The 18,072-nt window shown below is 67.7% G+C and overlaps 8 protein-coding genes across 8 annotated transcripts; 7 read left to right on the top strand and 1 right to left on the bottom strand.

The window, feature by feature from the left end:
* Window positions 1–220: 220 nt before the first annotated feature.
* On the top strand, window positions 221–1,955 carry MICPUCDRAFT_52416 (uncharacterized protein; the record flags this gene model as incomplete). Its single annotated transcript, XM_003062441.1, has 2 exons — window positions 221–1,532; window positions 1,663–1,955. 2 exons carry the CDS (start codon window positions 221–223, stop codon window positions 1,953–1,955), a joined length of 1,605 nt encoding a protein of 534 aa, XP_003062487.1.
* Window positions 1,956–1,967: 12 nt separating this feature from the next.
* Window positions 1,968–2,625, top strand: MICPUCDRAFT_68812 (uncharacterized protein; the record flags this gene model as incomplete). The annotated part of the gene is made up of 1 exon (XM_003062442.1): window positions 1,968–2,625. Exon 1 carries the CDS (start codon window positions 2,137–2,139, stop codon window positions 2,623–2,625), a length of 489 nt encoding a protein of 162 aa, XP_003062488.1. The 5' UTR covers window positions 1,968–2,136.
* A 484-nt stretch (window positions 2,626–3,109) lies between these two features.
* Window positions 3,110–7,653, top strand: MICPUCDRAFT_35996 (uncharacterized protein; the record flags this gene model as incomplete). The annotated part of the gene is made up of 9 exons (XM_003062443.1): window positions 3,110–3,384; window positions 3,507–3,715; window positions 3,867–4,321; window positions 4,520–4,735; window positions 4,920–5,149; window positions 5,293–5,720; window positions 5,908–6,109; window positions 6,308–6,857; window positions 7,075–7,653. The coding sequence occupies 9 exons, from the start codon at window positions 3,110–3,112 to the stop codon at window positions 7,594–7,596; spliced, it is 3,087 nt and encodes a 1,028-aa protein (XP_003062489.1). The 3' UTR covers window positions 7,597–7,653.
* A 332-nt stretch (window positions 7,654–7,985) lies between these two features.
* On the bottom strand, window positions 7,986–8,465 carry MICPUCDRAFT_7109 (uncharacterized protein; the record flags this gene model as incomplete). The annotated part of the gene is made up of 1 exon (XM_003062687.1): window positions 7,986–8,465. A coding segment is annotated over one exon (480 nt), but the record flags the coding sequence as incomplete, so codon positions are not given.
* A 248-nt stretch (window positions 8,466–8,713) lies between these two features.
* Window positions 8,714–10,597, top strand: MICPUCDRAFT_52422 (uncharacterized protein; the record flags this gene model as incomplete). Its single annotated transcript, XM_003062444.1, has 3 exons — window positions 8,714–9,545; window positions 9,762–9,981; window positions 10,086–10,597. The coding sequence occupies 3 exons, from the start codon at window positions 8,714–8,716 to the stop codon at window positions 10,492–10,494; spliced, it is 1,461 nt and encodes a 486-aa protein (XP_003062490.1). The 3' UTR covers window positions 10,495–10,597.
* Window positions 10,598–10,882: 285 nt separating this feature from the next.
* MICPUCDRAFT_42338 (uncharacterized protein) lies at window positions 10,883–13,564 on the top strand (the record flags this gene model as incomplete). The annotated part of the gene is made up of 1 exon (XM_003062445.1): window positions 10,883–13,564. The coding sequence occupies one exon, from the start codon at window positions 10,883–10,885 to the stop codon at window positions 13,562–13,564; it is 2,682 nt and encodes an 893-aa protein (XP_003062491.1).
* Window positions 13,565–13,884: 320 nt separating this feature from the next.
* Window positions 13,885–15,492, top strand: MICPUCDRAFT_52424 (uncharacterized protein; the record flags this gene model as incomplete). The annotated part of the gene is made up of 1 exon (XM_003062446.1): window positions 13,885–15,492. One exon carries the CDS (start codon window positions 13,885–13,887, stop codon window positions 15,490–15,492), a length of 1,608 nt encoding a protein of 535 aa, XP_003062492.1.
* Window positions 15,493–15,591: 99 nt separating this feature from the next.
* Window positions 15,592–17,884, top strand: AMY1 (glycoside hydrolase family 13 protein; the record flags this gene model as incomplete). The annotated part of the gene is made up of 3 exons (XM_003062447.1): window positions 15,592–16,282; window positions 16,401–16,971; window positions 17,158–17,884. The coding sequence occupies 3 exons, from the start codon at window positions 15,592–15,594 to the stop codon at window positions 17,882–17,884; spliced, it is 1,989 nt and encodes a 662-aa protein (XP_003062493.1).
* Window positions 17,885–18,072: the final 188 nt, after the last annotated feature.

The raw sequence follows: 18,072 nt of genomic DNA on the forward strand, positions 1-18,072 counted from the left end.
AGGAGGAGGAGGAGGAGGAGGGCGGCGGCGACGACGATAGCGAGGACGACGACGGCGCGTTCGGCGTCGTCATGAACTGACGCCGTCGCGCGTTCCGCCCGTCTGATGGAAATATTTGTTCTTTGTTCTGTTCATCATCAATTGCTCTGTTCGCTTCCGTCGTCACCTCGCGACGTTCCGTCGACGCGGCGCGGAGATTCGCGCGCGCGGGCCGACGACGATGTCGACGGCGGCGGCGGCGGCTCCGCGATCGGCGGCGGCGGCGGCGGCGGCTCCGCGATCGGCGGCGGCGGCGCTTCGCGCGCGCGGCCGCGGCGGCGGCGCGAGCGCGTCGCGCGCGTCGCCCGCGCCCGCGCCCGGTCGTCGACGATCCGTCGTCGTCGTCGATCGCGGTGCCGACGACGAGCGATTAGTAACGCGTCGTCCGCGTCGCCGCCGCCTCCTCCCGCTCCTCCGCGCGACGTTCGACGACGGCGACGGCGTGCCGTTCTTCGCGCTCTCGGACGCGTCGAGGGCGTCGGAGCTGCGCGCGGACGCGGACGCGATCGCGGCGTTGCAGACGCGCCGCGACGCGGTGCTCCTGCCCACGACGTCCGGAAAGTCGTGGGTCCTGGAGGTGCGCCGCGCGCGATCGGGAGCGGGAGCGGGATCCGATGCCGACGCCGAGGACGCCTCCTTCGCGGAGTCCGCCTCCTTCGTCGCCGCGGAGGCGCGGCTCGCGTCGCTCCCGGACGAGCTCCTCGCGGGGCGGGACCTGTCGTTCATGGGGTTCCGAGGCGCGGACGGCGCGCCGCTGTTCACGACGGACGTGCCGTCGTCGGCCGACGACGATCCGATGGCGTATGCGACGCGGAAAGCCGTCGCGGACAACTACGCGTCGATGCGCCGCCAGCGCTTACAGACGGGCGCGAGCGCGGGCGAGGCGTCGCTGGCGGACGTCCTCTCGCGGATACGCGTCGCGGACGCCAAGGCGGTCGGGCCGATGATGTCGCGCGACGACGCGGGGGTTCTCGCCGCCGCGCAGGCGCTGACGAGCTGGCAGCGAAACAATAAATTCTGTTCCAGATGCGGGTCCCCGAATAAACTCGTCAAGAGCGGGCACAAGGCGCAGTGCACGCGCATTAACGACGACAAGTGCCGCGGCGCGGCGTACCCGACGCTCATGCCCGCGGTGTTGACGCTGTGCACGTGCGGGGAGTACGCGCTGCTCGCGAGGAATTCCAAGTGGCCGCGCGGGTTTTACAGCTGTCTCGCGGGCTTCGTGGATCAATCAGAGAGCTTGGAGCAAGCCGCCGCGCGCGAGGTGATCGAGGAGAGCGGGATCGGGATCGTCCCCGGGAGCGCGACGTACGTCGCGTCGCAGCCGTGGCCGTTCCCGTGCCAGCTCATGGTGGGGTTTCGAGCGGAGGTGGCGGCGATAGCGGTCGGCGGGGAGGAGCGCTCGGACGGCGCGGGCGCCGGCGAGGCCAGCCTTCCCGCTTCCCGTTCAGGCGCGTTCTATACACTGGTTCCCATACGACCGCGTTGGCGTGGTGAACGCCGATCCTTAAGGACTTTGTCCGGCGTGTCTCTGCGCCCACACCTCGCTTTCAATACCCGCCCTCGACGCCTTTCAACGCCATCTGACGCCTTTGAACTCCACCCCAACATTCGCTTGTATAGAACGGCCCTCATTCCCCGCGCGGTTCCTCTCGCCGCCGAACCCGACGCTGGACCGGAACGAGCTGCGAGACGCGCGATGGTTTCACAAGGACTGGCTCCGCGCGCAGCTCGGGAAGAACGTGGACCCGCGCGAGACCCCGGGCGCCGGGGAGATACCCGAGGGCGAGATCGCGTTGCCAGGGCGGCACGCGATGGCCAGGGCGCTCATCGAACGGTGGGTCGAGGAGGATGAGGTGCGTTCTATACACTGGTCCCCATACGACCGCGTTCGCGTGGTGAACGCCGATCCTTAAGGACTTTGCTCGGCGCATCTCTCCGCCCACCCCTCCCTTTCAATCCCCGCCCTCGGCGTCTTTCAACGCCAACTGACGCCTTTCAACTCCACCCCGACTTTCGCTTGTATAGAACGGCCCTGAAACGTCGATCGACGCCGACGCGCGCTCGCCCGCCGCGTGGACCCCGAGCGCGGTCGGGATGGAGAGCGGGATGCCGCCGCCGCTGCGGCCGGACACGAACCGCTCGTTCGCGTTCGCCGTCGTGGAATTCACCGTGACGGACGCCACCGCCGGCGCGCCGACGACGCTTCAGCCCGTGCTTCGACTGAACGCCACGGGCGGCGGCGGCGCGCCCACGGTTAACGACCACGCGCGGCTCGCGGACGCGGCGACGCGCGAGGGCGCGAAACACGGCGCGCTGCGCTCGCGCGTCATCGGCGGCGGACAGCTGTGTTTCCGCGGCGGCGAGGTGAGCGAGAGCGCGGAGTACGACGACGACAGAGAGCCGAGACTCGTGGTGACCGTGCGAAACGGCGGCGGCGGAGAGAGCGGCGGGGCGCAGACGAAATGCGCGGACTTTGAGGTCGTCGCCGCGCTCGTTCGCAGGGCGTACCCGATGCACGACATGCTCACGCCGGGGGCGTTCGGCGCCCCGGGCAGCGCGGACTCGAAAGTGTATCAGTATTGAGGTCGTCGGACGCGTAGGTCGAGCGCGCGCGTTGATTCATATTTAATTCCGAAACCTTTCAGAAATCTCGACCTCGAAAGCGGGCACGTCGCCTCTCAGATCCGCGCGCGGGCGCTCCATGTCTGTCGCGAGCGCGGCGTCGTCGTTCGCCGAGCTCCGCGCGCGCGCTCCGTCGTCGTCGTCTTCGCGCCCTCGCGTCGCGCGCGTCGCCGCCGCCGCGTCGCCGCCGCGTCGCCGTCCGCACGCGCTCGCCGTCGCGTGCGCGTTCTCGTCGTCGTCGTCGCGAGCGCGCCATCATCCACGTCGCGCTTCTTCCGTCGCCGTCGTCGTCGTCGTCGCGTCCAGCGCGTCTCGGCGTCGTCGATCCCCGCGTGGCGTCGGCGGCGCGCTTCGCCTTCGATCCCTCCCCCCGCGCGCGACGATGACGGACGACGAGGAGCGAGAAGAGCTCGAGGAGGAGGTGTCGCCGAACCCGGCGACGACGATGGACGACCCGTCCTCCGAGCCGCTGCTCCCGGAGACGGACGCCACGTGGCAGGGCGTCGTTCGACGCGTCAGCGACGGCGTGGTCGTGATCAAGACCACCGGCGTCCGCGCGTTCGACACCGAGTCCGCGGGGAGCGCGTACGCGACGGGGTTCGTGGTGGACAAGGCGCGCGGCGTCGTCCTCACGAATCGCCACGTGTGCAGGCCGGGGCCGGTGACGGCGGAGGCGGTGTTTCAGAACCGCGAGGAGGTGCCGCTGCGCGCGCTGTACAGGTTCGTTCGTCCTCTCTCCTCGACCGCTCGTTATGCCACGTCGACACATACGATCCACGCGTTGCATGCCACGTCATCACACGCGGTCCAACTGACGACGCTTCGTCGCCCTCCCTCCGCAGCGATCCCGTGCACGACTTCGCGTTCATGCGTTTCGACCCCTCTCTCGTGAAGTTCCAGAAAGTCACGGACGTCCCGCTCGCTCCCGACGGCGCCGCGGTCGGCCTCGAAGTCCGCATCGTCGGCAACGACAGCGGCGAAAAGCTGAGCATCTTATCCGCCACGCTCGCGCGGTTAGGCGCGTTCTATACACTGGTCCCCATACGACCGCGTCGGCGTGGTGAACGCCGATCCTTAAGGACTTTGCCCGTCGTCTCTCTCCGCCCACCCCTCGCTTTCAATACCCGCCCTCGACGCCTTTCAACTCCACCTGACGCCTTTCAACTCCACCCCGACATTCGCTCGTATGGAACGACCCTTAGATCGTGACGCGCCAAAATACGGAAGTAAAGGGTACAACGACTTCAACACCTTTTACATCCAAGCCGCCAGCGGCACCAAGGGCGGGAGCTCCGGCTCGCCCGTCGTGGACGTGAACGGCCGCGCGGTCGCCCTCAACGCGGGCTCAAAGACGAAGGGCAGCGCGGCGTATTACCTTCCCTTGCATCGCGTGAAGCGCGCGCTGGACTTACTGCGGGACGCGTGCCCGGCCAATCCGGGCGACGCCGAATGGCGCGCGCCAATCATCCCCCGCGGCACGACGCAGACGACGTTCCAGTACCGCGGCTTCGACGAGTGCCGCCGCCTCGGCGTGTCCATAGAGACGGAGGCGGTGCTGCGCGCGGCGCAGGGCGTCGACGGCACCGGCGCGCTCGTCGTGAACGACACCGTGCCGGGAGGACCGGGCGAGGGCGTCCTCGTCGTCGGCGACGTCCTCGTTAAGGCGCGTTCCTTCTTACACTGGTCCCCATACGACCCCGTCGGCGTGGTGAACGCCGTTCCTTAAGGACTTTTACCGGCGTATCTCTCCGCCCACTCCACGCGTTCAATCCCCGCCCTCGACGCCTTTCAACTCCGCTTCTGACGCCTTTGAACTCCACCCCGACATCTTCGCTCGTACGGAACGACCCTGAAGATGGACGGCGTCGTGGTCGTCGACTTCGTGACGTTGGAGTCCATCCTGGACGACAACGTTGGGAGGACGCTCGCGTGCGTGGTCGAGCGCGGCGGCGTAGCGAAGACGGTGGAGATTCTCGTCGGGGATTTGCACGCGATCACGCCCTCGAGGATGCTCGAGATCGCCGGCGGCGTCGTGAACGCGTTGTCCTATCAGCAGGCGAGGAATTTTCAGGTGCGTTCTATACACTGGTCTCCATACGGCCGCGTTCGCGTGGTGAACGCCGATCCTTAAGGACTTTTGCCGTCGTCTCTCTCCGCCCACACCTTGCTTTCAATCCCCGCCCTCGACGTCTTTCAACTCCAACTGACGCCTTTCAAATCCACCCCGCCATCGCTTTGTATGGAACGACCCTCAGCTCCCGTGCGGCGGCGTCTACGTCGCGGAACCCGGGTACGTCCTCGGCGTCGCGAACGTTCCGAAGCACGCGATACTCACGTCGCTGGGGAACACGCCGACGCCGGACCTCGACGCGTTCGCGGCGGCGTACGCGAAGTTAAAGGAGGGCGATCGCGTGCCGGTGTCGTATTTCGTGCACGCGGAGCGCCACCGGAGAAAGACGGCGCTGTTGCGGATCCGCGCGCGGTGGTGAGACTGCCTCCCATACGACCCCGTTCGCGTGGTGAACGCCGATCCTTAAGGACTTTTCCCGTCGTCACTCTTCACCCGCGCTTCCCTTTCAACGTTTGACCGGCAAGACGTTCGACTGACCGATCGCTTCACCCACGCAGGTATCGGCCGGCGGCGTTTTACGAGCGGAACGCGGCGACGGGGTTATGGGACCGCACGCCGCTCGCGCTTCCGGAGGAGGAAGATGAGGAGAAGGCGTCGAAGCGGAGGAAAGTGGAGGAGGACGACGACGACGACGACGACGACGACGACGCGGCGGCGGCGGCGGCGGACGACGAGATCGAACCCGTCGACGCCGACGCCGAAAAAGTCGCCGTCGTCGTCGAACCCTCCCTCGCGCTCGTCACCGTCGACGTCGCGACCGTCGCGCTCGCGGACGGCGTCTACTCCCGGTCCTTCGAGGGCAACGGCACGGTCGTGCATCACGACCCGAAGAGCGGTCTCGGGCTCGTCCTCGTCGATCGAAACACCGTCCCCGTGGCGTCGTGCGACGTCCTCGTTTCTTTCGCGGCGTACCCGCACGAAGTCGGCGCGTTCTGTACACTGGTTCCCATACGACCGCGTTGGCGTGGTGAACGCCGATCCTTAAGGATTTTCGCCGGCACATCTCTTCGCCCACACCTCGCTTTCAATCCCGACACGCCGCGACGCCTTTCCACTCCGACTGACGCCTTTGAACTCCACCCCGACGTCGCTTCGTACGGAACGACCCTCAGCCGCCAAGGTGGAGTACTTACACCCGACGCATAACTTCGGGATCGTGTCCTACGACGCCGGCGCGATGCCTCGCGCCGCGTGTGCCGCGGTGAAGACGATTCGGACCCACGAGGCGGGGGATCCGGAGGCCGCGATTCGACGCGGCGACGAGGTGGTCCTCGTCGGCCTCTCCGGGTCTCTGCGGCCGATGGCGAGGGTCAGGCGCGTTCGTATTCACACTGGTCCCCATACGACCGCGTCGGCGCGGTGAACGCCGTTTCTTAAGGACTTTTGCTGTCGTCTCTCTCCGACCACCCCTCGCTTTTAATCCCGACACACCTCGACGCCTTTCAACTCCTCCATCTGACGCCTTTCAACTCCACCCCGACATCATCGCTCGTGTGGACCCTCGACCCTCAGCGCGGTGACGGACGCGACGTCCAGCGCGGACATACCCTCCGCGGACATCCCGCGGTTCCGCGCGGTGAACGAGGAGGTCGTCTCGTTGGATACGGACTTTGGGTACGCGTTCGGCGGGGTTTTGACCGACGCGACCGGCCGAGCCAAGGCGCTGTGGGCGTCGTACGCGAAGCCCGCGGACGGGGAAGTCCGCGACCTCGTCCGCGGGATGCCGTGGGCGCCGGTATCGGACGCGGTGACGCAGATCCTGGAGTGGAAACGACGCGAACGCGAAACGTCACGAAAAGAAGAAGAAGAAGAAGAAGACGAATCGTCGCGACGACGGGTCGTGTACTTGCTCGACGCCGAGTTCGGCTCGATGCCGCTCGCGAAAGCAGCGGACCACGGCGTCCCGTCGGCGTGGATCGAAACCTTACTCCGCGCGGACCCCGTGCGCAGACAAGCGCTGACGGTCGCGAGCACGGTCGCGTGCACGGGCGCGGACGACGTCTTGAAAGGCGGGGACGTCGTCTTAGAAGCGGGAGGGCGCGCGGCGACGACGTTTCGCGCGGTGGAAGACGCGGTGGCCGCCGCCGTCGCCGCTCGGGGAGATGAGGTGCGTTCTATACACTGGTCCCCATACGACCGCGTCGGCGTTGTGAACGCCGATCCTTAAGGACTTTGCTCGGCGCATCTCTCCGCCCACCCCTCGCTTTCAATCCCCGTCCTCGAAACCTTTCAACTGCAACTGACGCCTTTGAACTCCACCCCGACATTCGCTTGTATAGAGCGGCCCTGAAAAAAAAACAGACGAAGAAACGGACGCCAAACTGGCGTTACCGCTGAAGATCGTCCGCGACGGCGTCGTCGTGGACGTCCTCCCCACGCTCAGCGCGGAGTCCGTCGCGGGCACGGGGCGTTTGCTGCATTGGGCCGGGTGTCAGATTCAGCCGACGCATCGGCCGGTGGTCGAGCTCGGGTTCCGACCGACGACGGAGACGGACCCGAGAGTCCCTCTCGACGTTTTCATATCTCGATGGTACCACGGGAGCCCCGCGCAGCGATACGGTTTATACGCGCTGAACTGGATCGCGAGCGTGAATGACGTGGAAACGCCAACGATCGATGCGTTTATTGAAGCGACTCGCGGGTTACCGGACGGGTCGTTCGTCAGGTTGAAACTCATCGGATTGACCGGCCGCCCGAAAGTGCTCACGCTCAAGCTCGATAGGAATTACTGGCCGACGTGGGAGTTGAGACGGCGCGACGACGGCAGCGGCGAGTGGGAGCGCGTGACGTACGACGACTGACGACGCGATGCGTTCGGTTATTGTTAATCTTATTAGTAATACGACATACAGTAGTTTAACGCTTCTTCTGATGACGACGGCACGCGACACCTCCGTCGTCCTTCCAGTCGCAGTCTTCCTCCCGACCACCCGCAGAAAATTGAATTGAATTGAATTGAATGATAGAATTGAATGATAGAATCCCCCCCTCCTCCGAGAACGCGCGTCGTCGTCGCCGCTCTCCCTCCTCGCTACGACCCGTGCGCGTGGTTCGTCGGCGACGACATCCTCGACCGCGCGAGCTCCCCTTTCAAAGCGCCGATCACCGGCGGCAGCGCGTTGAACGCGAAGCAGCCGACGGCGGCGGCGAGCGCCGCTCTCAGAAACCTCGTCATCTCCTCTCGATCCGCGAACGCGGGCTCGACGAGCGTCTCCCCCGCCCACAGCCACCCGATCGCGGTCGCCGCGCCCATCGCGTACCCCGCGAACACCTGCGGCGCGGTGTGATACCCGAGCGCGACGCGCAGCCACGTGAGAAACACGCCTCCCAAGATCGCTATCGCCGCGAAGTGCGGCGTCAGGTATTCCGGGAGGTAGTACAAGATCGCCTGGAACGACAGCGAGTTCTCGCCGCGGTACACCGCGGCCGCGGCGTAGCAGGACATGAACGCGAGCGAGATGGCGTGCGAGGACGGCATCCCCGGGTCCGCGCGTCGTTTACCGCCGTCGAGCGACTCCGGCCGCGTCTGCCCGATGCACTTTTTCAGAATTTTCCCGTTCACGTACGCGACGAACGAGCCCAGGATGCACCACGACGTCTTCGGGCTCGGGTGCGTCACGAGCACCGCGAACGCGATGAAGCACACGATGAACTTGGTGCTCTCGTTGAGCGTGCTGAGGACGCGGTAGAGAAGCTCGTACATGATGGACGACCGACGACGCGCCGCGTGGCCCGCGCGACACGGACGCGGCGGCGGCGGCGGCGCGGGGGCGAATGAACGAATTGGTGTCGCCGTCGTCCAGTCCGAGTCATCATCGAATTTCTTCTTTTGGTCTGTCGCTGACGTCTGGGCGTGCCATTGGCACGGCGCGCGACTCGGTCGTCAGTCGCCCCGACGACGCCGCCTCTCCGCGCGTCATGGCCGGCCCCGGGCGCCCGCCGAAGAACCGCGCGGAGGCGAGCGGCGTCGACGCCAAGGACGCCGTATCCGCCGCGTGCGGCCACGGCGCGATGGCGAAGCTCAAGGGCGCGCTGCGACGACTGAAGCCCACGCCGGGGGACGCGAAGACGGACCTCCTCCTCGTGATCGCGTCGCGGTTGATCATGAACGACGGGAACGGCGTCGCCGCCGCGGACGTCGTCGCCGCGTGCGCGGTGCCCCCCGCGGACGCGTGGATCCGCCGCACGTTCGGCGACGGCGTCGCGATCACCCCGGCGATGGTGGAGACCGCGCTGCGCGCGGCGAAGGATCACTTCTCGCGCGGCAAGGACGCGCGGTATCATCTCGCGGGGTGGCCGCTGCCGCGTCGCGCGCAGTGCGCGGTCGGCGCGTCGTTCGTCACGGACGATCGGTTGGGGGTGACGCCGACGACGCCGACGAAGGAGGGCGGCGGCGGCGGGGGCGGGGGAGGGACGGGCGGGAAGCCGGCGGGAGGGGGGAAGAGCAAAGCGACGCCGCCGAGGGCGGGGGCGAAGCGGAAAGAGCGCGAAGTGGAGGAGGGCGCGCGCGTCGCGGCGACGGCGACGGCGACGGCGGCGACGGCGGCGACCGCGACCGCGGCGAACGCCGACGCCGCCGGCGCGGAGCCGGAGAAGAAGAAGAAGAAGAAGAAGAAGAAGGAGAAAGCCGCGGCGGCGAAGAAGAACGCGGGCTTGCCGCCGAAGGCGTCGTCCGCCGACGCCGCGGCGACGGCGAACGCGTCGGCGCCGCCCCCGGCGGCGCACAACCCGCACAACGTCCGCGTGTCGGGTGCGCATCACACTGGTCCCCATACGACCGCGTTCGCGCGGTGCACGCCGATCCTTAAGGACTCTACTCTCTCTCCCGGCGGGCGTTTCTATCCTCGCACTGCCCTTCGCTTTTAATCCCGACGCGCAGCGCCTCGATCGACGCCTCGCGACGCCGACTGACGCGCCGTTCATTCCATTCCATTCGTCGACGCCGCGCCGACCGATGCTCCCTCAGTGAAATTCATCGGACCGCCGCGGCAGGGGTCCCTCTACCGCGACCGCGTGTACCACGACGGGTTTCAGACGACGACGGTGAAGGACGGCAAGAGCGTGAAGATCGATTACGTCGTCGGCGACCACGTCTACGCTCTCCCCGGGTCCGAGGACGAAGACTTGTACATCGCGCAGATCGACAGGCGAGCTCTCGCGCCGGCCCGCCAACCTTTTTCGATTCGGTCGCGCGCTCTCGACCGCGCGTTCGTCCACGTCATCACACACTGACCAATCACCTCCACCTCCACGTCATCAAATCAAATCAAATCAAAACCAATCACATCAGCGTGTTCGAAGACCGCGACGGGCAATTCGTGGACTGCGTCTGGCTCGAACGCGCCAAGGACGTCGCGACGGAGATCGGCCCTCGCGCGTACAAAGATTGCGACTTCAAACCTCACGACGTCCTCCTCTGCACCAACGTCAACAGCAACCCGATACAGAGCATCGAGGGCAAGGTGGACATCTTGACCGAAGAGGCGTACGACGCCGCGGTGAAGGCGACGAAGGACTCGGGCGGCGGCGGCGGGTTCGTCCGGGAGACGTTCAGGTGTCGGCGCGCGTTGGTGGCGCGAGGGAAGAAAAAGCACGCGTCGGGTGGGAACGTGGTGCCCGTCTTGTTCGAGCCAGGGCGAGGGTTCCGACCGAAAGATCCACCCGCGAAGGGCAAGGCGGGGCGGAAGAAGAAGAAGTGAGGCGAGGCGAGGCGAGGCGAGAGGCGAGGGATGGATGGATGGATGGTGGACGCGCGCGGGCGCGGAGAGGAGAGGAGCGTTGTGAGTACATCCGTAGTCCGACTGCGGCGCGTCGTCGACGCTCTCCCGACACTCCCGCCAGCTGTGCGTTTGAAATTGCAGGTTCTCGAGCTGTCCGAATGCGAATCCGACCGACTCCGCGGCACTGAGGCGCGCGCGGAGCGCATCGCGTCGCGTATCGCGCGAGCGCGCGGACGGAGCGTGCGACAGGGAGCCGCGCGCGGCGTGATGCGCGCGGCGTGATACGCGCGCGGAGAGCGGAACCGTCCGACGGTCATCTGACGAGATCCCAACCCCCCCGTCCGTCTGAGCGTCGTCGTCGATCTCGATGAGCTTCTCGCGCGCGGGGCTCGACCGCGACCGGAGCCGCGGCGGTCGACGCGCGCCGCTGTCGACGCTCTCGTCGTCGCCGTGGGGCAACTCGTGCGCGATCGTCTCCGCGTCGACGTCGTCGTCCGGGATGACGCGCGTGGACGCGCTGCTGAAGCGCGACCGCGCGCCCGCGGTCAGGTCGACCGCGAAGAGCCGACTACGGAGTGGCGCGAATAACGACGCGCGAACGGCGCGCGCGGCGACGACGGCGACGGCGACGACGACGGCTGCGACCGGCGGCGCGCGGGGGCGGACGTCGTCGACGACGAGAACGACGACGTCGAGCGCGTTCCGTTCGTCCGCGGACGACGACGTCGGCGTCAGGTCCAGGGCCATGGCTGAGATGCTGAAGGCGACGTTGACGACTGGCAGAACTCATAACAGATTTCGCGATGGGTACCGGTGGCGTTTCCCGTCGCCGCCGTCGTCGCCGCCGCCGAGCGAGAACGGCTCGAACCTCTACGAACTCTCCGACGACGATGACGACGACGACGACGATACCGATACCGACGCGCGCGCAGAGTACGACTCGTACCCTCGAGGCGCGCTCCCGCCGACGCCGAGCGCGGCGTCCGCGTTTAATCTCACGCCGCCGCCGCCGACGACGCCGCCGCCGCCGACGCCGCCGTCGCCGTATTCCCGACCGGGGATCGCCGACGAGTGCTCGCGCGTGTTGGAAAGCGCGTCGGACGAGATGTCCGCGGTGGTGTCCGAGGCGTTCAGATGGGGCCGGCCGCCGACGGAGGACGCGCGGCCGCCGGCGGCGGCGGCGGCGGCGACGACGAAGGGGTCGAACGAGGCCGAGGCGGCGTCGTCGTCCAAACCGTCGTCGTCGTCGATGCTCGTGTCGTCGCCGTCGTTCGCAGCGTTCGGTCGCGGCGCGCGGCGACGATACGACGACGACGACGACGGCGACGACGGCGACGTTTCATCTTCCGCGGCGGCGGCGGGCGCGGCGGCGCCGTCCCCGGAGCCCGCGCCCAGAGTTCTCTCCTACGGAATCCAAACGTCGTCGCGCGAGGACGCGAACCGTCGCGAGGATACGAACCGTCGCGAACCGTCGCGGTCGATATCTCCCGAGAAGAAGATCATCACCATCACGACGACGAAGAAGAAGACGTTCACGCCGACGCCCGCGAGCGGGTCGGCGGCGGCGTCGGCGGCGGCGGCGGCGGCGCGGCGGAACGCCAAAGCCGCCGGCGCGTCCGCGTCCGCGGCGTCGGACGCCTCGTCGCCGCGGTCGACGTACCTCGCGCGACGTACTAAAACCGAGACGCGCGCGCGCACGCGCTTCGCGGCGAACGAAGAGGACGAGGTGCGGTCGAAAGAGGCGACGGCGGCGGCGGCGACGACGACGACTCTGGCGGCGGAGAGGCAACGACGCGGAGAAGCAGACGCGGCGGCGGCGGCGGCGGCGGCGACGGCGGAACGGCGCGCGTCCGCCGCCTGGCGCCGTCGCCGCGCGGCGTCGGCGCTCCGCGCCTGGCGCGACGCGACCGCGGGCGCGCGCGGACTGCATCTCATCGCCGACGTCCTCGCGTGCGGGGTCGCGCGAGCGAGGGGACGCGCGGCGTTGCGCGCGTGGTCGCGCGTCTCCGCGGCGGCGACGTTTTTCAAATATCGCGTCTGTCCAAAGCGCGTCGCGTTCGCGCGGTGGGTCGCCGTCGAGAGGGAAGCCGCCGCGATGTGGACCGCGGGGGAGCACCGCGCGCGACGGCTCGCGGGAGGGGCGCTGACCGCGTGGCGGCGGGTCGCGTGGCGGCGGCGGCTCGTGAGGGCGCGAGCGGCGGAGAGGTGGCGCGCGGCGCTTCGGGAATGGCGCGGCGTCGCCTTCGCGGCGGCGCGCGACGCGGATCGGTCCGCGAAATCTGCGCTGCTGACGTGGCGCCGCGTCGCGCGCGCGCGCGCGCGCGCGCGCGACGCCGTGAACGCACATGTGGCGTACAGGGATTCGATGACCGCGTCCAGGTGTCTCAACGCGTGGCTGAGAATGGCCAAGTACCGCCGCGCGTTTTCGCGCCAAGTCCTCCCGGACGTCGTCGGCGAGGTGCACTTGCTTCGAACGCTGAGGCGCTGCGCGGCGCGCGACCGCGCGAAGCGCGCGCTGATTCGATGGTACCGCAACGTCCGAAACGCGCACCTAATCGCGCTCGCGCACTGGGCGACGGCGCACATGCGACGCGCGACCAGACGATGGAGGGCCGTCGCCGTCGCGGCGGCGGCGCGGCGGCGGCGGCGGCGCGACGCCGCGTTTTGCGCGGCGACGGCGTCGCACTTCGCGATCGTCCACCGCGCGATCGATCTCCACGGGATGCACGAGACGTGCTTGGAGCGCGGGGTGCTGACGCCGTCGCCGATGGCGGCGGCGCCGCGCGAAAGAGTAGGGAGGGTACCGCGGCCGACGGCGAGAGAACGACGGCGTCCGGCAGCTGCGGCGGCGGCGGACGTCGACCTCGACGGATTATATGCCGCGGATATGATCACCCCGCCGGGGGCGAGGCGCGCCGCGCGGGCAGAGAAAGAGAAGGAGGAAGAGCGGCGCGCGAAGACGACGACGCCGATGGATAGGTTGTTGGAGCTCGCCGCGAGCGCGAAGGGGAGCCCGGCGACGCCGGGGATGGGGATGGTGTTCGGATGAGCGTACTTTAGCGGCGCGCGGGTTTTATTTCGATGATAGTGTTCGGCGGCTTGCCGCCAATATCCCAAGTATGCCACTGCACTTCAATGTGCGACTTCGTCACCTTCAGATGTACCTCAATAGGCGGCTCAGCACGCGCCATACCGAAGTACCAAAAACGTCGCCGCCTCGGGCAAGCGCAGATATCGGCTAAACAAGTCCACGGGTTATAACCTACACCCCACCCGCCCACGCACGAGAGCAGAGTATGAAAACGATCCGGGGTGGTTTTGTAACGCTGTAAACGACGCTGCTCAGCAGAGGGAGGAACGTCCATCTCCATGGTCAAGAAGCCAGGAATGTTCAGCAAGTACACGAGGGCGGCGCGGCTGTCAGTGTATGGAGTGAATGCCACAGTTTCCCACGGGGCAAGCGGGTATAGTTGCGGGTTATCATATCCGCTGAAGTCCAACGAGGGAGGCAGCTCCTCCGCGGTGTGGTTCTTGTATGCTTCTCTGAACGCGCGGTTCGTCTTCGACAGCGCGATGCGCGTGTTCACGTGCCTCACGTTCGAGAGAAGGACGCTCGCGAGCTGCTCGTTCGGGTCGAACGTCGGCGCGGCGGGGTCGGGGGCGGACATCGTGCGTGCGCGTGCGGGCGCGCGCGAAGAAGTGAGCCGAGCGGCGGCGGTAAAAACTCTCACCCTCCGAGAAAAGAGGCTCCAAGACAACGACCTCGCGCGGCGTCGGCGACAGGACGCGCGCACACCTCCCGCGCGCCCGCCCGCGCGTCGACCGCGTCGCGTCGCGTCGTATCGCTCGCGCACCTACCACCCGCGCGCGATGTACGCCGCCGCGGCGGTCGCGACCGCGACCGCGCCGCCGCCGCCGCGAGCGCGCCGCGCCCGCCGCGTCCAGACGACGCGCGTCGCGTCCTCTTCTTCCTCCTCCTCATCTTCTCTTCGCGCGCGCCGCGTCGTCGTCGTCGCGCGCGCGACGCCGCCGCCCGGCGACGACGCGCCGGCGCCCTCCTTCTCCTCCGACCCCGGCGCGGAGACCGCGAACGACGCGGTGCGGCTCGCGAAGCAGGTGAACGACGCGGTGGACGACCGCGACCGATGCGCGCGCGCGCGCGACATCGAGGCCGCGGCGTCGCGCGCGGAGGCGTCGCGCGCGGAGGAGCTGCGGAAGGATTTGGAGGAGGCTGTGCGCGACGCGGACGCGGGGCGATACCCGAAGCGCGCGCGCGCGCCGGGGCGCGTGGATCCGACGGACGCGATGGCGCCGCCGGCGACGCCGCCGCCGCCGCCCTTGACGAGCAGCAGCGACGACGAGGAGGAGGGCCCGGCGTTGGTCGCGCCGCCGCCGCCGCGCGAGGACGACGCGCCGCGCTGGGTCGGAGAGGCGACGGCCGAAGGAGAACCCGCGGCGGCGGCGGCGGCGGCGGCGGAGGAGGAGGAGGTTCCGCCGGACCCGGACCCTCCGAACCCTCCCACGATATCGACCGAAGAGATCGCCGCGATAATCTCGGAGTTCGAGGAGACGATGCAGATCCACGACGCGGTCCTGGACGCGTCGCTGAAGAAGATGGCCGAGCAGGAGGACGCGAGCGAAGCGCCGGCGACGGCGCCGGCGCCGGCGCCGAAAAAGTCGGAGCGCCGCGAGAAGATTGAAGAAAAAATCCGCGAAAGCCGCGGCCGCCTCGAGAAGGAAGCGGACGCGTACGCCGACGCCGCGCTCGCGGCGACGATCAAATTCGCCGAGGGCGCGGACGCCCCAGACGTCCACACGCCGCCCGGGTACCCCATCCCCACCCCGGACCGCGCCTTTCTGAGCGGCGAAAGAGGTCACCGCACGCACGTCGCCACGCCCGTCGACGCGGAGGCGCGTTCTATGTATTTACACTGGTCCCCATACGACCGCGTTCGCGTTGTGAACTTCATTCCTTAAAGACTTTCTTTCTCTCGCGGCGGGCGCATCCATCTCTCCGCCCACCCCTCGGTCTCAATCCCCGACCGCGACCGCGACGCCTTACAACTCCTCCACCTGATGCCTTTGAACTCCGCCCCGACGTCGCTTCGTATCGAACGACCCTCAGGCCAAGGCGTGCGTGTGTCGGTACACGTACGACCGGAACGTCCTCGAGGCGCGCGGCGAGAACTACGTCCTCGAAGAATACGCGCCGCGGCACGTCGACGACGTCGCGAACGACGTCGTGTTATCCGACGTCGTCCCCGCGGCGGCTCTGGAAGCGTGCGCGTGCGAGCATCCGGGGTATTCGCGCGCGGTGTTGATGCAGGCGCGTTCTATCTCACACTGGTTCCCATACGACCGCGTTGGCGTGGTGAACGCCGATCCTTAAGGACTTTGCCCGGCGTCTCTCTCCGCCCAGGGTCCCTCGCTTTCAATCCCCGCCCTCGACGCCTTTCAACTGCACCCCTGACGCCTTTCAACTCCACCCCTGACGCCTTTCAACTCCACCCCGACGTTCGCTTGTATGGAACGACCCTGCAGGGATTCGACTGGACGTCTTCCAAGACTAAGGACCGCGGGTGGTGGCGGAACGTGATGGAACGCGCGGACGCGATCGCGGCGATGGGCGTGACGCACCTGTGGCTGCCGCCGCCGTCGCACAGCGTCTCGCCGGAGGGGTACCTCCCGCAGAAGCTGTGGGATCTGGACGACAGCGCGTACGGGACGGAGGCCGAGCTCAAGGCGCTGTGCGCGAAGCTCAAGTCGCGTGCGTACAGTTCTAACGTTTTTCACCCATCGCTCGGTTTCAACACTTGATCGCGTCTACAACTACTTTCAACTGACCGATGAAATGAACTTTTGTTGTATTTTGGAATGACCCTCAGTGGGCGTCACGCCCGTCTGCGACGTCGTCATCAACCACCGCGCGGCCGAGGGCGTCGGCCCCGAGGGCGCGTACAACCAGTACGGCGAACCGGACGCGAGGGACGTCGACGACGAGGGGAACCACGTCCGGTGGGGGGAGTGGGCGATCACGTGCGACGACCCGAGCTACCACGGCAAAGGCGGCCCGGACTCGGGGGAGAACTATCACGCCGCGCCGGACTTGGACCACTCGAACCCGGCGCTGCGGGAGTCGCTGAAGCGATGGATGCGGTGGTTGAAGACCGAGATCGGCTTCGGCGGGTTTCGTTTCGACTTCGTGCGCGGGTACGCGCCGTCGTACCTCGAGGAGTACGTCCGCGCGATCTTCGACCCCACCGCCGATCTCGTCGTCGGCGAAAACTGGGTCGACATGAACTGGGAGGGCTCCACGCTCTCGTACGACCAAGACGGCCCGCGGACGAAGCTCGTGGACTGGATCGCGTCCACGCACGGCGTCTGCGCGCTCTTCGACTTCGTCACCAAGGGTGCGTTGCAGCGCGCGGTCGAGCACGTCGAGTTTTGGCGACTGAGGTGCGTTCTATACACTGGTCCCCATACGACCCCGTCCGCGTGGTGAACGCCGATCCTTAAGGACTTTGCCCGTCGTTTCTCTCCGCCCACCCCTCGCTCTCAATCCCCGTCCTCGACGCCTTTCAACTCCGCTTCTGACGCCTTTCAACTCCACCCCGACGTTCGCTCGTATGGAACGACCCTGAGGGACCGCGCCGGGCGCCCCCCGGGGCTGCTCGGATGGACGCCGCAGCGAGCGGTCACGTTCACGGATAACCACGACACCGGGCACCCGCAGAACCACTGGCCGTTTCCGACCGACCGGCAGGAGCTCGGATACGCGTACGTGTTGACGCACCCGGGGGTGCCGTGCGTGTTCGGCCCGCACGTGTGGACGCGAGAGGACGGCGAAACGCCGGGCGCGGGCGACGTCGGCGCGTTGGGCGAGACGATCCGGACGCTCCTCGCGGCGCGCAAACGCGCCGGGATCAGAGCCGAGAGCGAGGTGAAGATCCTGATCGCGGAGGCGGACGTGTACGTCGCGCGCGTGGGGCACAGCCTCACGGTGAAGCTCGGGCCGCGGTACGACGTGCCGCCGGAAATTTTGCCCCAGGCGCCGGATTGGGTTCTCGCCGCGAGCGGCGAAGATTTCGCGGTGTGGGAACGCGCGGACCCGGACTACGCGAAGGAGACGGCGGCGAGACCGGTGGAGGAGCCGTTCGAGACGCACGACGACGTCCTGATCGGCGGCGATCTGGAAGGGAACGACCGACCGAGCATCGGCAGCTTCTTCGAGAAGAACGAGGACTCCGAGGACTCCGAGGACTCCGAGGCGTCGGAGGCTTTGGACGACTCGCTCGACGAAGACGGCGAAGAGGGCGTCCTGCGCACTAGTCCCCACGACCGCGTCGGCGATGTGAACGCCGATCCTTAAGGACTTTGCCCGGCGCCCCGTCCAGGGCGCGATGACCATCGCGTGATGAGAAGAAGAAAGAAGAAAGAAGCGAGCGAAAACGACGACGACGTCGTCGACGAAACGAAGGAACGACGAATGAAGAGCAGAGTGAGAACGAGAGAACACACGAGCGAAGCGCCGCGCTGTGATGATGAAAGACGTCTGCC

The sequence above is a fragment of the Micromonas pusilla genome, assembly GCF_000151265.4.
Source record: "Micromonas pusilla CCMP1545 genomic scaffold MICPUCscaffold_12, whole genome shotgun sequence".
Taxonomy (NCBI): Eukaryota; Viridiplantae; Chlorophyta; class Mamiellophyceae; order Mamiellales; family Mamiellaceae; genus Micromonas; species Micromonas pusilla.